Source organism: Capra hircus, chromosome 8 (genome assembly GCF_001704415.2).
Source record: "Capra hircus breed San Clemente chromosome 8, ASM170441v1, whole genome shotgun sequence".
Taxonomy (NCBI): Eukaryota; Metazoa; Chordata; class Mammalia; order Artiodactyla; family Bovidae; genus Capra; species Capra hircus.
In genome coordinates this window covers 99,557,377-99,572,510 of record NC_030815.1, presented here as the reverse complement: position 1 = coordinate 99,572,510, position 15,134 = coordinate 99,557,377, and the positions used below count along the sequence as shown (strand labels likewise).

The window sequence follows — 15,134 nt, the reverse complement described above, 5'->3', positions numbered from 1 at the left end:
GGCCTTCATGACACCCTGTCTTCTCACCCCTACCTTTCTGCACAAACAGATCCTCCGTTTATGGGCTGTCCCAATAATTCCCCTGCACCTCCCTCTCCCCACAGAATGTTACCACCTTGTCCCAACTGAAATACTAAAGACTTGAGTGTCCCATGAGCTTGTAAGCAGGAGATCTTCCTCTTTGTGTAGGGATAAGTCTAACCTATACTCTTTCACCCTCTGAGGGGAGAGAATCCTTTTCCTTTTGATTCATATTATAGAGCTTAGTCTTCACTACAAATTTTCTGATAACTTAATTCACTTAAGACTTTGACACCTGTTTTACAGTCTTGCCTTCCACCTCAGCCATCATTCCACAGGGATGTCACCATTCCATTAATAGCCTGTAATCATAGTGTATATAGCACTTACTCTGTACCAGTGGAGAAGGAAATGGCAACCTACTCCAGTATGCTTGCCTGGAAAATCCCATGGACAGAGGAGCCTGGCGGGCCACAGTCCATGGAGTCGCAAGGAGCTGGACACAACTTAGCAACTACACCCCCACCATGACTCTGTACCAGGCATGGTTCTAAGCACTTTACATGTATTTTAGCTCACCTGACTCTTCTAATAGCATGGGGCTATTATTGTATCCATTTTATAGATAAGGAAACTGAGGCAGAGAGACTGTTTAAACTTGTCTCGAGTTACCCAGCCACTAAATGGTAGAGTGGGAATGAGGACAGGGAATCTAATTGCAAAGTCCAGGCTGTTAATGCAGGTGCTAGACTCCCAGTTACCTGCTCCCTATAATTGTAGCATTCCCTGTATCCCCCTCCATATTGGTCCTGGACATTGGAAAGGTCCTTAAAGAGGTGTCAGCTGGGAGAGTTTTGGATAGTCAATGGATATCTGTACCTCTGTTTCCTACAGCTCAATTATTTATTGTCATCTCCTAAGTAAATGTATCAACTAATAGGCCCCAAAGCAGAGCTATATGCTGGGCTGAAGACAGAGCAGCAGCAAAGCAGATTATGTAATGTGCTCTTGCTACTCTTCAAGGCCTCTTCTCTGCCCCACTGGTCCTTATTTTCTACGGGAAGTTCGCTGCATTCAGGCCAGCCTAGCCTCCTGCTGTGAGGGCTGTGCTTAGAATTTGTCCCTTGTCTGTATTCTTACCCGTGGCCCTGTGTTCCTCAACCTTCTAGAAACTGCACAAGAGGATCAAAACCTCTGGTTTCCTTCCCTCCTCTCTGAAAGAGCAGAAAGAAGGAAGCCAGGGGGCTGTTTCACCATCCCAGCTGATCACACCTAGACGTAGCTGCGTCCAGAGTGCTCCGTCTGAAAAAACCATGCTCTGCTTTCCTGCCCTAACATCATCCCACTCCTGTCCGTCTCCCCACTTCCACTCCCCTCTCCAGCTCAACAGCTTGCCCATTTCCACTTCCAGCTGCCCTCCTGGCTTCACATGTTCACCTTCCACAATGCCCAGTCCTGCCAAACCCAGCCTGCCACAGGCAACCAGGTGTCAGCAGGAACAGCCTACTTCTCTGTACACACACGTGTGTGTGTGCGCGCACGCACGCTGATGCCATTATAAACTCTTCAAGCGTGCCCACCCCCATGACACCAAGCACGACTAATGACTGCTCCCATCTTTAATTAATTATAACTATTTTCTGCGGAGAAGGCAATGGCACCCCACTGCAGTACTCTTGCCTGGAAAATCACATGGACGGAGGAGCCTGGTAGGCTGCAGTCCATGGGGTCGCTGAGTCGGACACGGCTGAGCGACTTCACTTTCACTTTTCACTTTCGAGCATTGGAGAAGGAAATGGCAACCCACTCCAGTGTTCTTGCCTGGAGAATCGCAGGGACGCGGGAGCCTGGTAGCCTGCCGTCTATGGGGTCGCGCAGAGTCGGACACGACTGAAGCGACTTAGCAGCAGCAGCAACTATTTTTTGAGTGCCTACCATGTGTCAAGCACTCTCCTAATCACTTTAAAGGAATTTTATTTAATCCTCAAAACACCACCGCCAGGAATCAGGGACCATCCTGATTCTCATCTTACAGTAAGGAAATCGGAGGAACCGGGAAGTCACCTGCTCAGGGTCACAACTGTGTCACTTCCGCAGGACTTAACGACCAGCATCAACGCTACCGGGCAGGAGCCCGGTCGGTTCACAGTGGCACTAAACTGCTGTGTCATGATGCAACAGCAGGTTCCTGAAAGGACAGGAAGAAGGAACCAGGAGAACCGTCGCGGTACATTCCGGATAAGGAGGCGGCGAGGGCGAGTGGGGGCTCACACCGAGAGACACTTCCTGGTTATCGTTACTCAGCATTTTGTGGGGGTTCGCGAGACTGTGGGGCGGTGGTACAGCGGGTCTTTCCGAGAAACCGTAAATGGCCTCTTCTCTGGGCGCGTCCGATTAAGGTCTGGCTGGCTCCTTCCCAGGTGACCCTCTAGATCAGGGAGTGGCCGCCGGCATGCGCCCTTTAAGTCACCTGATGGCCCTCCCGCCTTCCCACTCGCAGGTGGGGTACAGGTTGACGATGCCGAAGGTTTCGAGCCCAGACGACTCCCAGGAGCTCCGCCCCTCGCCCGCGCTCGCGCCCGCCCAGCCTCTCCGGCCCCGCCCCTGCCAGGGGTCCCGGCCCCGCCCCTGCCAGCGGTCCCGCCCCCGCCAGCCGTCCCGCCCCCGCCAGCCGTCCCGCCCCCGCCAGCCGTCCCGCCCCGACCCGGCGGCTTCGGGAGGCGGGGCCTAGCCCTGACGCCGGCGCGGGCGCGGGAGGCCTGAGCGGGCGCGTCCCCGCCGCACGCACGCCGCGCGCGCCCGCCCGCCCCGCCCACCGTTACTATAAAGGGAAAGCGGGCTGCGAGCTGGCTAAGCTCCGTCCGGCGCCTTGCATCCGTTTCCATCGCTTGCACTGTCAGGTCGCTCGTCAGACCCCCAGCTGCCAAGATGGTGAAGCAGATTGAGAGCAAGGTACGCGTTCCGGGGCATGCCAGGGCGCAGCACGAAGCTCCGGGCAGCTGGGGTAGGCGGTGGGCCGAAGGTGGGCAGTCCGCCCCTCTGCATCCCTCGGGGAAGAGGACGCGGCGGCTCGGCCTTGCACTGCGGGAAGCCCGGGCCTGGGCGCGCCCGGGACGGTGGAGCGTTCCCTGGAGGAAGGGAGGAGACGGACAGGCTTCCCTGTCCAGGTGACTTAGTGTGTCTGGAGGATGCACGCGCGCGGAGAGCGCCCGGGAGTCCTCCACTGCGACCCCGCCACCCCTCTTGCCGGGAAGCCGCGATTGGGTAGAGGATGGAGGGAGGCTGCCTTAGGCCCCCCATCTTTATCCGGACACGGGCCTGGGCAAGGAGGTGGAGGGCTTCTTGAAGAAAGCCCGGGCTTGCTGGCCGCCACTCCTTCCTCGTGGAGCCGCGTGATCCACCCGCGCTTTTGGATGCAGTGAGCTCCCTGGGGAGCGGGTCTAGGCCGGAGACCCCCCTCCCCCGGCTGCCGGGCAGTAGAGGTGACGCGTGCTGCGGCCGCGTGAAAGGGGCGGTTCCGGGCTGGAGACACCCCCACCCCAACCCCTACGAGTCCGGCTTTAGTGGCCCAGGTGGCGGCAAGGAAGTGAAGTCCGGGCCGCGCCCTCGGGACTCCTCCTCCTGCGACGCAGGGGCGTGTTTCCGGCAGCGCTGGCTTCGGAATGACTCAGTCCCCAAGGCTGGGCCCGGGGGCCTCCACTGCCCTACCCATCTGGGATTCTTTCTCTGTCTGTGGGGTTCGCTGGAGCCCGAAGTCTCCTGGGTGCGGCCGCGCCCGGCTATGTGCTCGACGGCGGTTGTGTCCTTTTAGGAATGCCCAAGGCAAAAAGTGTTGCATATATCGAGAGTTATTGCACACTTAATACTCTCCTGCTCGGAGAATTCAGAGCCTAAGAGTGTCTGGTGTACTGTGCGCGCCCCCCGCCCCAAGAAATGGATGCTAATCTAGAGTCAGAAAAGTCAGTGGGAGAAAACTTCCCACCCCAGTAAAGAAGGGAAAGGCGAGTGGAGTGCCCGAACTTGGTTCAGGTCTGAGGTTGGCTTCGAGGAATGGAGGTTTCAGTGTTAATGGTTCCTTTTTTTCCTTTTACGATCAAGAAACATGAAGATCATTGTAGGAAATCTGGGAAGAGAGAGATCTGTTTCCTAGAAGCAGCCACAGATAATTGACGTTTTTTATTTGGGAGGTGTGTGTGGTCACATTTAGTCTGAACTCTTTCTGTGTAATTAGAAGATTTTGGAATCATTTCAATAACTGAAGACATTGCTGGACAGTGTAGGCAGTTTTCCATGCTTCGATGAATGTTTCTGTTACTCACGCTTTATACAGCGTTGAGGCTGTTTCCTCAGGTTAGGGTCAACATCGGTTGTGTATTTAGTTGTGAAGTCATGTCGACTCTTGTGACCCCATGGACTGTAGCTCGCTAGGCTTTTCTGTCCATGGGATTTCCTGGGCAAGAATACTGGAGTCGGTTGCCATTTGCCTCTCCAGGGGATCTTTCCAACCCAGGGATCAAACCCACATTTCCTGCGTCTGGTTTCTTAACCATGAGCCACAGGAAAGCCTGGCGTCAGTATCAACTGAATGACTAGTAACAGTCTTGGGCGAGAGAGGGCGGAGGGGGGGCGGTGCGAGGAGGGGGGAGTAAGGGGTGTTCCTCTGTAGAGGCTGGCGACTTCTTCAGTAGAATCTCTGAAACCCATGAAAGGAGTGAAAAATCTTTGGTCTAGCTGATGTGTCTCAGAATCCATACAACTACAAACCAAAAATCGATTGATTCCTGGAGAGAGTCTTTTCAAAATTCAGTCTTTTCCTATTTTAGTTGCCATATTTAGTTTCCTATTTAGTTGTGGCACTTTCCTCCCCTCATTAATGGCAAGATGTACAAGGGTGACAGGAAGTTCATTACTCAGAAAAAGCACTGATCTGGGGTTGTAATCAATGGGTCTTCAAAACTATGATCTAGAGTCAATCAAAAGGTAAGCTGATTTGAATGTTTTCTTGTTAACTATTGAGTACACTTTCGATTTTCATTCTGATGGACTAAAATTGGTGCCATTGGTCATCCAAGACAGCTGAGGTTTTGGTAGTTCAGAACCACTGGGGTCTGTTTCAGATCCAAGTGGGATACCTAGACTGTAAAAGTGAGGAAGAAGAAATCAACAGTTTGTTCCAAGAATGGCCACTGCCATCTCTTGAACTCCTAATTTGAACACACGGGCACTTTCACTGAATGCTTTACAAACCACTCTGAGGCTTGTTGATTGCCTTTGGAATGGGTGTGTTTAGGAAAAGAGATGCCGGAAGCTGCTCTTATTTATCTGCCCCAAATATGAGTGCATTGTTTTGTTTTCAGAACCTTTGTGTCAGTGATGGGGACCTTTATCAGTGCTCACTGGTAGTTTCTGGAAGCTAGAAATTATGGTTTGCTTCTTAGTAAGATGCAAACTTAAGTGGCCAGAGAATAGAATTTGTCATGAAGTCTTACCTATACCTGGCTGTGTGACTCATGTTCAGTGAAGCCAAAATTTATTGCTGAAAGATATTCTAGATTGAAAGTAACCTCCCCAGTATTGACTGAAAGCCAACCATGTTCACAAAATCATGCATTCATCTGAGCGGACACTGTAATTCCTTATTTTCCTGTCTTACCTGGATCTTGCAGTAAAGAATGGCTGGTTCAACCTAAAAAAAATCACATTAGGGAAGGCTTTGAAGGAAATTCATCTGGAAAATATAGGTGATGGTTTGGAAACATGATCTCTCTACTTTTTACCCTGTGTGCCCCTACCTTGTCATACCCAAAGGTGGGGTGTGTTTCTTTGCGTGCAGGTTTGTACCTGCATAACTGCAAACAGAAACCATACCTACCGTCCCAGGGAAACACCATTTGTGAATTGTTTCCCTAAAACATGAGGTAGAAATTATAAATCTAGAGAACTAACTTCTGAGGAATTCACTTAAAAATTTTTTTTTAATGGTGCTTTATTTACTTTCCTTCTTTACTGGACCACATCTGACCTGATTCTTAGCTTTCAAAGCAAGGGGGTGGTTGTGTTGGTTTTTGATTAAACCAATGTGACTGGCATCTTTTCCCTTGAAGAAAACTGAGACTTCAGATATAGATGTTTGTGTTTTGATCTCTCTTCATGGCCGTGGCTTTGGTCAGCAGCAGCTGACTAATTGTGGTTAAAAATGAGTCCCTTGTTAACTAGAATGTTACGTTGCTAGGGTTACAGTATCAACACCATTGGTAAATTATTCAGGGAGGTTGGTGGTGAGGAATTTCTTGATCATTTCTGCTGATGGAATTCAACAAGCATTGCTTATGAAAAATAACAAAATTCCCTTCATGAAGAACTAAAACTTTTTTAGTTGGTCAACGATGAAAGCAGAAATTAATGATAAATCAAGAATATGATCTCAATTCTGGAAACTGCATTAAAAAGAATATAAGGATATATGCTTAAAAGTCAACAGTAATTGGGTGTAAGGGTGTGGAGAAATTATTTTCTTTTTTTTTTTCTTTTTTGAGCTTTTGAATGTTCTAACATAGGTAAAATTAGCTTAATCAAGAAGTTTTGATTTTGAAAGCAACTGTGTTTTAGTTGCAAAATTCTGTGCATTTGTGGCATTCAGTTGAAGAGTGACTCCTTGCATCAATCAATAAGCATTTAATGAATGTCTACTATATACCTAGATTTGATGTGGAAGCAGTTTTAATACAGATGTCTTTATTTTCATTTACTTAGTTTGGATGTGGATTAACCAAATAATATTTTGTATTTGTGAAGACATGAATATTGATACACTGTATACATCATACTTGTTTCATTCTTAGCAAGTAACACTACACACCACAGTAGGATTTCTTCAGTTTATTTATTTGCTTGGTTTTCATTTTTTAAATTAAAAAACAGACCCTGAAAATAGGACCTCCAGATTGTGCTTTGTGTCACGTTTTATCAAGGCTTTTGGAATTAAATGTAATTTAACATCAGCTTTCCTCTTTCCCTCCTTAGTATGCTTTTCAGGAAGCCTTGAACAGTGCAGGAGAGAAACTCGTAGTAGTCGACTTCTCAGCCACATGGTGTGGGCCTTGCAAAATGATCAAGCCTTTCTTTCATGTAAGTATGAGCCAGCTTCTGCTTTTGTAAGCTGTTTGGGGTTGGTGGTCACAACACGAGGAAAGAGGTTTTGATTTTGGATCTTTCATCTAAAGTCATAGCATAACAACTTAATTTAGAACTTAAGTTTGATACATACAGCCCATGGAAGACAACTTTCAAAACTTAATTTGGTTGTCTAAGTGATTTTGTTTTTCTTCAAGTTGAAACATGGGCCCTACTTGAAGTTCAGGAATCAAAATCAGTGTTCTAAATTATTTTATACTAAGAAGAATTTGATTCAGAGAAAATGTCCTTTATGCTTACCTGTCCCTAGTTTAAATATCTGCATCTTTAGTCCCTACTTTTAAGTTTCCCTTTAAGAAGCTTAAGTGTGTTGACTGCCACTACCCAGTGGTAAATCTTTGTGGATTTTTTTTTTTTTTAATTCTCCAGTCTCTCTCTGAAAAGTATTCCAACGTGGTGTTCCTCGAAGTAGATGTGGATGACTGTCAGGTATGTGGCTAGAAATCCAGAATAATGCTGAACTTTTTGCCTTGCCCTTGTTCTCTGAATTGCACATTGCTTGTTCTCATAAATAAAAAACACACTACAACTACCACCCTAGCTAAAAAGTTTATTTCAGAAGAACAGGTACTTGTGCCAATTTTAAGCTTAATTTTAGCTGTCAGGAGCTATGTATATCACATCCTAAAACAAAATCATTGAGGCATCTATTTCCTGACTTTACTAGTCCTCTTTCTAAAAGCCTACATAGTCTACCTAACAATCCAAGATGCTCAACAAATAGAATTGAAAAGACCAAACACCAGGGTACCTTGATAGAGAGCTGAGAAAAGAAATATGCTTAGCACTTTAGGTCAGGCAGACTGTTCTGTGCACATTGTTGCTCAGTCGTGTCCGACTCATTGCGACCCCGTGGACCGCAGCACTCCAGACCTCCCTGTCCTTCGCCACCTCTCAGAGCATAGCAAGTATGAATTCATTTAATCCTTGGTCCTGCCATATCGCCCATTTTACAGATGGGAAAACAAACAGATTGGCCATAGAGTTACAGTAAGTAGCAGAGCTGGGATTTAAATGTGTGTGGGCAGGTTCACCTAACCTCAGAGGGACGAGCGTGGGTTACGTACAAAGTGGCAACAAGGGTGCTAGACCTGGGTTCCAGTCCTGGCCCAGTGACTTCTGCTTTAGGCTCATCCTTGTCGCCTCTGAGCGTTGATTCCATTGTCTATGACCAGATCTTAATATCTGCCCTACCAGCTTTGTGAGGTTGCTTATTCACTGAGCAAACATGGAAATTCTAAAGATCCAGAAGGGTCTATACAAAGGGGGATGTGGCAGTACTTCCTAAGCCTGTGGGCTCCACCCTGCAGTGCGTTGCTTATTCCCAGCACATTTCTCATCTCTTGCCAGGCAAACTCCTGGACGTAAACTTCACGTCCTTTCCAGGAATTCTCTAGTTACTGCCTTCTATGCCCAGATTGGGTTAGTTCCCTTCCTCTGTGTTCCCCTGGTGTGTTCTGCCCTTTTTCTTGGATTGAATGTTGTGAGATGGGAGGATCATGGCCCGTGTTAGCTGTGTGTGCTTGGTAAAGCTCTGTTCTGTGCCTCGGGCTGAGCCTCTGTAAAATCACATTGATGCAGCGTCATAAGGCAGTTGTCGGTATCTTATAAGACCTGTGCGTGTTCAGAATGGTCCCTGGTACATGATAAGCTCTCAGTGAGCTTAGCTGTGACTATTCTGATCTTTGTTTCTGTCCTTCATTATGGTCTGTCAGTTTTTTTGAATCCGAGACCTTGTCTTACCGTTGTTTCCCCTTTACATAGCACACCTGTCAGGCTATAGCAGGTATAGAATGAATGAATTTATATGGTTGTCAAGTACAGTTATTCTGTGTGTCCTGGGTTTTTTAAGAGCAGACAGTATGTGTGAAAAAAATCTTGCTCCTTGTTTTAACCTAATTTTTTTTTTTTTTTCTCAATCTGGTCACTTTAGCCAGGTACAAATGGCACCTGGAAGGGACTAGAGAAACTGGTTCTAATCCTATCAGACATCAAGTGAATACATTTTTATTTGGAAGTACTAACACATACTAGATGCTGCACTAAGCCCTCTACCTGTATTAATTAGGTCATTTCATCCAGCTAGTAACCAGGAGGAGTGTTTTTATCAGCACCCCCACTGCACAGGTGATGAGACTGCAGCACAGAAGGAAGAATGGTCAGAGGCAGAGCCTGGGGATTTGGCCCCTGTAGTATTGTGCCAGGCCCTGGGCAGATGCTCTCTGCCTCAGTCCAGAGCCTCTGGGAAGTAGGTGTGTGGAGCAGGCCAAGATGTCCGTATGACAGTCCCTCCTTTAGGCCTGGTTGGCATCCTCATCGTCACCCTGAAAGTGTCTAGACCTTAAAATGACCCTCTCATAAGCTGACCTTGCGCTTTGAGTAACGTGTAGTTTTTTGTTCATACTCTTTAGTGACTACTCTTCTACCATCTAAATAGCCTTATCAATCTTCTGCAGCATTAAAAACTGAATCAAAACTGAATCCCAGAACTCTTAGGTTGTCCGATACACACAGTAACAGTCTGTCTGTTCCTGCACACCTGGTCAGTCAGCAGAATTAGCAAGGGAAGTAATGCAAACAAAAAGCAATTCATTGTCATGCCACGAATTATTCCCCGTGGAATTTACAGATTCCAGGAGTGGATCCTCTGGTTGCTTTGGAACACTGTAGATAAAACCGTCTCCTCATTTTGGCTTGTAAAGAATGCAGATGAAGGATAACAGGGATATCATCATTTTGAACATTAGATCATATCATAGATGGAATGTTTTAGGAATGAATATTTTTTACATTTTTTTATGCAGATAATTGCTGCCCATAAACTCCAAACCCAGGGCACTTAATGTTTATAGGATTGGGGGGAAATAGCACCTAGTTTTAATAGAATAATCTCTAAACACTTGAGCTGGAGGAGATTATCTTTCAGGTGTAATAAATCAAATGGACAGTCAGAGGCATGGACGTAGAATGTGGTATACATACAGAACAACTCTGTATGCATAGCAAAGTGTGAATACTACTTTTGCAAATCATAGACTGATCTTATTTCCTTAAGAGTAGACTCTACTCCCAGCTCTACAGAGTATGATACTTGTAAGTTAAAAGAAACAAAGTAACTTAGGATGCCACGTGTCTCCATTTGGATTAGAATAGCCAGGAGTGAGTTGATAAAAGGTGACAAGAGCAGGTTTAAAGGTACTTTGGTCCTCCGTGCTCAGTTGCTTAGTAGTGTCCAACTCTTTGTGGCCCCATGGACTGTAGACCAGCAGGTTCCACTGTCTTGGGATTTTCCAGGCAGGAATACTCGAGTAGGTAACCCACCTCTCTGGTCTCCTGCATTGGCAGACAGATTCTTTACCACTACACCATGTGGGACAAAATGCTAAGCTAGAAACCACCAAAAAGAAATTTAAGGTAAAATGTAGCCTTGTTACATTTAGTACATGTGTGCTTAGTCATGCCCAACTCTTTGGTAACCCTATGGACTGCATCTTGCCAGGCTCCTCTGTCCATGAGATTCTCTAGGCAAGAATACTAGAGTGGGTTGCCATTTTTCCTCCAGGGGAATCTTCCCAACCCCGGGATTGAACCTGCAGCTCTTGCATTGACAGGCAGATTCTTTACTATTGAGCCACCTGGGAAGCCCTGTTATACTTAACTAGTAAAAAACTAATAAAAAGCTGAGATTGGCTAAACCTATGGTGATGGAGAACAGATCAGGGGTGGGGTGGGGTGGAATAGGGTTTGACCATAAAGGAGCCACTGAGGAGGTTTTAGGGGAATGAGGGAAGAGTTGTGTATCCTGATTATGCTGTGAATACGTAAATTCCAGATTGGTTTTTTTTTTTTTTTTTTTTTTATGGCAGGAAGTTGGGGTGCCATTAGGGATTGGCTCGCTTTCTGTTTTTAAATGAGGCAAGTGATCAACTCAGGATTAAGGATATTTTTAAAACCTCAACAGTAGCTCCTTAATTTTAAAGTGTCTGTGTCTTTTCAAATCCCCATAGGAATGGGCAAATTAGTGCATAGAACAAGTAATAGAAAACAGAAAAAGTAAAACATTCACAGAGGTAATAGAGATTAAATATTAGCTACAGACTAACCTTTTGGGGCTTCTCTGGTGGCTCAGTGGTAAAGAATCTGCCTGCCAGTGCAAGAGATGCACCTTGGTCCCTGGGTTAGGAAGATCCCCTGGAAAAGAAATGGCAACCCATTCCAATAGTCTTGCCTGGAGGAACCCATAGACAGAGGAGCCTGGAGGGATACAGTCCATGGGGTTGCAAAGAGTCAGACACAACTTAGCAAGTAAACAACAATCTTAACTGAGGTCATTAAAAATCCAGTAAAGCCCATGCTGTCAATGATTGGAGTAGGGAAGGGCTGATGGATCTAACTGCATGAAAAGTCAAACTGGATGTCAGAAATCATGATACATACTGATAAATTGATATATTCGAATTGCAAAGTAGTTTAACCATGTGTATCTAGGAGCTTTAAAATGAATATTCTCATTCCCTTAGCAGCTCTTTCAGGGATGGGGATTGAAGAACAATGTAACATCACTTTCATACCCAGTGAGAGAATTCTTTATGCTTTAACTAAAAATTTATCATGTAGAGACTTAGACTGCAATTTTAAGACATAAAACGTATGAACATGATTAAAACACTTGGAAGCTTTCTCAAAAGCATTAGTGTTTTCATGACTTAGCTTATTTTAAGTTCGGCAGTTGTACCAATGCAGGAGTGCCAGGCTCTGACTGGGTGAGGTATTCAGAATCTGAGAACAGGAATGAGACTACCATTTCCATTGATTGGGACCCTGTGTTTTCTGCTCATAAAGCTTTGGGAGTAGCTTTCTCACCTGAAAGTTGTGATCAGTGTCCAAGCCCTCTTGTCTTTGGATGTAGAATATCTTTTTTGGTAGCTTCCGGTCTTTCTTGATGGTTATGTTCAGCAGCTAGTTGTGACTCTGATGTGCTCAGGAGAGGAGGTGAGCTCGAGATCCTTCTGCTCCATCTTCCTTATCTCCACGTCCTGTTGTCTTGCATGCTCTCGTGGGTGATGAAGGTCAGCTGTACCACCTGTATGTTTCTCTGATTAGAAGTCGGGGAGAGGGTGGCTCACCATTTCAACCCCATTGCCCTTCTAACACCCACCTCTTCTGAGGCTTCTGCCAACTGCTTGCATGAAAGATGATACCCACCTGGCGACTTAAGAGTGAGGGAACTCCAGTAAGCAGCTGCTTTTCCAGTGCTAGGAGGAGCCAGCCAGTGTTCCCAAATATTCAAGCAGTTCAGAGATTTTTTTTTTTAAAGCACTTACATGAACCAAGCAACCTCTCTGACCAGATTCATCCCATAGACAACCATTTTTTAATCTTTTAGCTAAACCAGTCCCCCTGCCCTTCTAATCTTCAGGTCTCCTGGTTCATGCCTGCTGAGTTGCGCAGTCATGTCTAATTCTATGTGACCCTATGGGCTGTAGCCTGCCAGGCTCCTCTGTCCGTGGGATTCTCCAGGCAAGAATACTGGAGTGGGTTGCCATGTCCTCCTCCAGGGGACCTTCCGAATCCAGGGCACAAACCCACGTCTCTTGTGTCTCCCGCATTGGCAGGTGCGTTCTTTACCACTGGCACCATCTGGGAAGCCTGGTCTCCTGATTACTCACCCTCAAGGTCCTGAACCCTGACATGTGCCGCTCACTATCTTCCTGGTCAACTCTCCACCCCAGTTTTTCATCCTGAATTACTGGAATTGGTACAATTAAAATGTTACGATCTTCATTATGGTTTTAAGCAAACGTTCTTGCTAATGTCCGTGTAACTCTTGCTTTCAGTGAGTGAGTGGTGCCTGGAATGCACCGGCGTTCAGTACATTACTAGCCATTTTATTGCAGCCTTACTGCCCTGTGCTGCTTGGTGTCCAGTGTTCAAAGAAAAGTAAAGGTTATCAGGAAAAGAACCGCAGTTGTCTGCCACCCTTCCTGCCCAAACTAGCAACAGTACACGTGCAATTTCATGAAGATTTAAACCACACTTTTCTTTCAGTCTCAGGGGAAGAGGTGAAGTTAGCCTGCTTCCGTTGACTGGTGGCTTAATCTCAGGCCCGCTCTGTTTTTAACTCCTGTGTTCCTCATTGCCAGACCCCTGACTAGAAGACGCCACGGTGTTTGTACCAACCTTGCTTTCCTGTGAAAGGTCTTTGGTTTCTGCGATCTGCTTCTCAGGGTTCTTTCTGCCTCCTTGGTTGCTGTTCTTCATAGCTTTTGCTGACCACGCAGTTAGTTAAGAGTGCATGGTTCTTTCTGCATTTCTCCCCCTGCCCTCTCTGAGTGCTGAGCTGATGTTTTGAATCCCTAATGGACCTGTTCACTTGAAACTCTTGTCCAAAACATTTTCATGGAATCTTCCCCCAAAACCTGGTGTGAATAAGGTGTGGAGAGTGAGGGGTGGTAAAAGCAGAAAAGTCTGTGTGGAGCTGTCCTGTAGGTTACCGTGACTTTCTTCTTGAACACGTCCTTTGTAAACAAGTTGTCCCTCTCGCTAACTCTGAACTTTAGCCTGTGATCATCATCTACATACTTCACTTCAAGAAAACAATAATTCTGTTAAACTAAGTCACTGTATAGTATCTGAGGCTAGTATCTCTCAAAGATGAGAGTACATATTTTAAAATTTTAATACAGAATAGAACCAATTTGGCTTTTGTGCCACTGTATCATTGTATAGGCATGTAAACATTGACACAAAGCCCTAAGGTTGAGTTCTGGGTATGTAACAGGAAAAAGAATCTGGTTTTAGATCATGGGTGTCAGCGCTCAATACTCAGTCTTGTTTTTATCTTCTTGCTATACCTCTCTTCCCCTCAGGATGTTGCTGCAGAGTGTGAAGTCAAATGCATGCCAACCTTCCAGTTTTTTAAAAAAGGACAGAAGGTAGGTACACCTGACCTTGAAAACCAGCTGGGTAACAGGCTAGCCTGGCATATAAACAAACAAGCGACTTACCTTTCACATGGGACGCACATCCCCATTTTTTCCTTTTAAGAATATTTAAATGTGTCATTCTTCATTAAGTACATAATGAGACATCTCATTATTAATTAATCTCTGTTAAGTCACAGGGATTTGCTGATTAATCCCTGTGATTGGTACTTCATATTTATATCACAATGCATTTATCTTTGTTCAGAGGTATTTGTGTAGAAAAATTGAGCCTTGACTTTTTGTTGTTGTTGAACTTGAGTGTTATCCATGGATGTACAATTTAAATAAGCACATACTTCCTGTCTACCCATTCTGGAGTCGTATCTGATACACAAAAGAGGGGTGCAGTGCTACCTCTAATGGCAATTCAATATTCTCTCAACAGGTGAGTGAATTTTCTGGAGCTAATAAGGAAAAACTTGAAGCCACCATTAATGAATTAATCTAATCATGTTTTCTGAAGACATGACCAGCCATTGGCTGTTTAAACTTGTAATTTTTTTTTTTATTTACACAAAGGAAAGATCAAGTATGAAGATTATATACCTTACTGCCATCTGATAGGTGACAATAAAATATTAACTCTACACTTTTTAAACCTGTCTCGTGTCTTTACCTAGTTTTCAGAATAAATGAAAACCGGCCATTGGATGGTATTTAACGTCCTAGTTACTTTCATATGTTCTTGATTCTTTTTTGGTAAACTTGTAGGCCACTGGTTTAAGGGGTGTTTTGTGTGTATTTCTAGAAAAATCTTACTGGGGGCAATGCACAGATAACAATAGTATGTTAAAATTCTGTTTTGGGGGGTTTTTTAAATTTATGCACAAAGTATTTTATATCTCCTGTGTTCTCTGAATGATCCTTATGACCAAAATTGATGTCTGCCCATGAAGGAATTGTTTATCTCTGATTTGAGATTTCCTGTCTCAG

The 15,134-nt window shown here is 45.3% G+C and overlaps 1 protein-coding gene across 1 annotated transcript; it reads left to right on the top strand.

The window, feature by feature from the left end:
• Window positions 2,820-14,857, top strand: TXN (thioredoxin). The gene is made up of 5 exons (XM_005684290.3): window positions 2,820-2,973; window positions 7,045-7,149; window positions 7,585-7,644; window positions 14,085-14,150; window positions 14,587-14,857. Exons 1-5 carry the CDS (start codon window positions 2,950-2,952, stop codon window positions 14,647-14,649), a joined length of 318 nt encoding a protein of 105 aa, XP_005684347.1. The 5' UTR covers window positions 2,820-2,949; the 3' UTR covers window positions 14,650-14,857.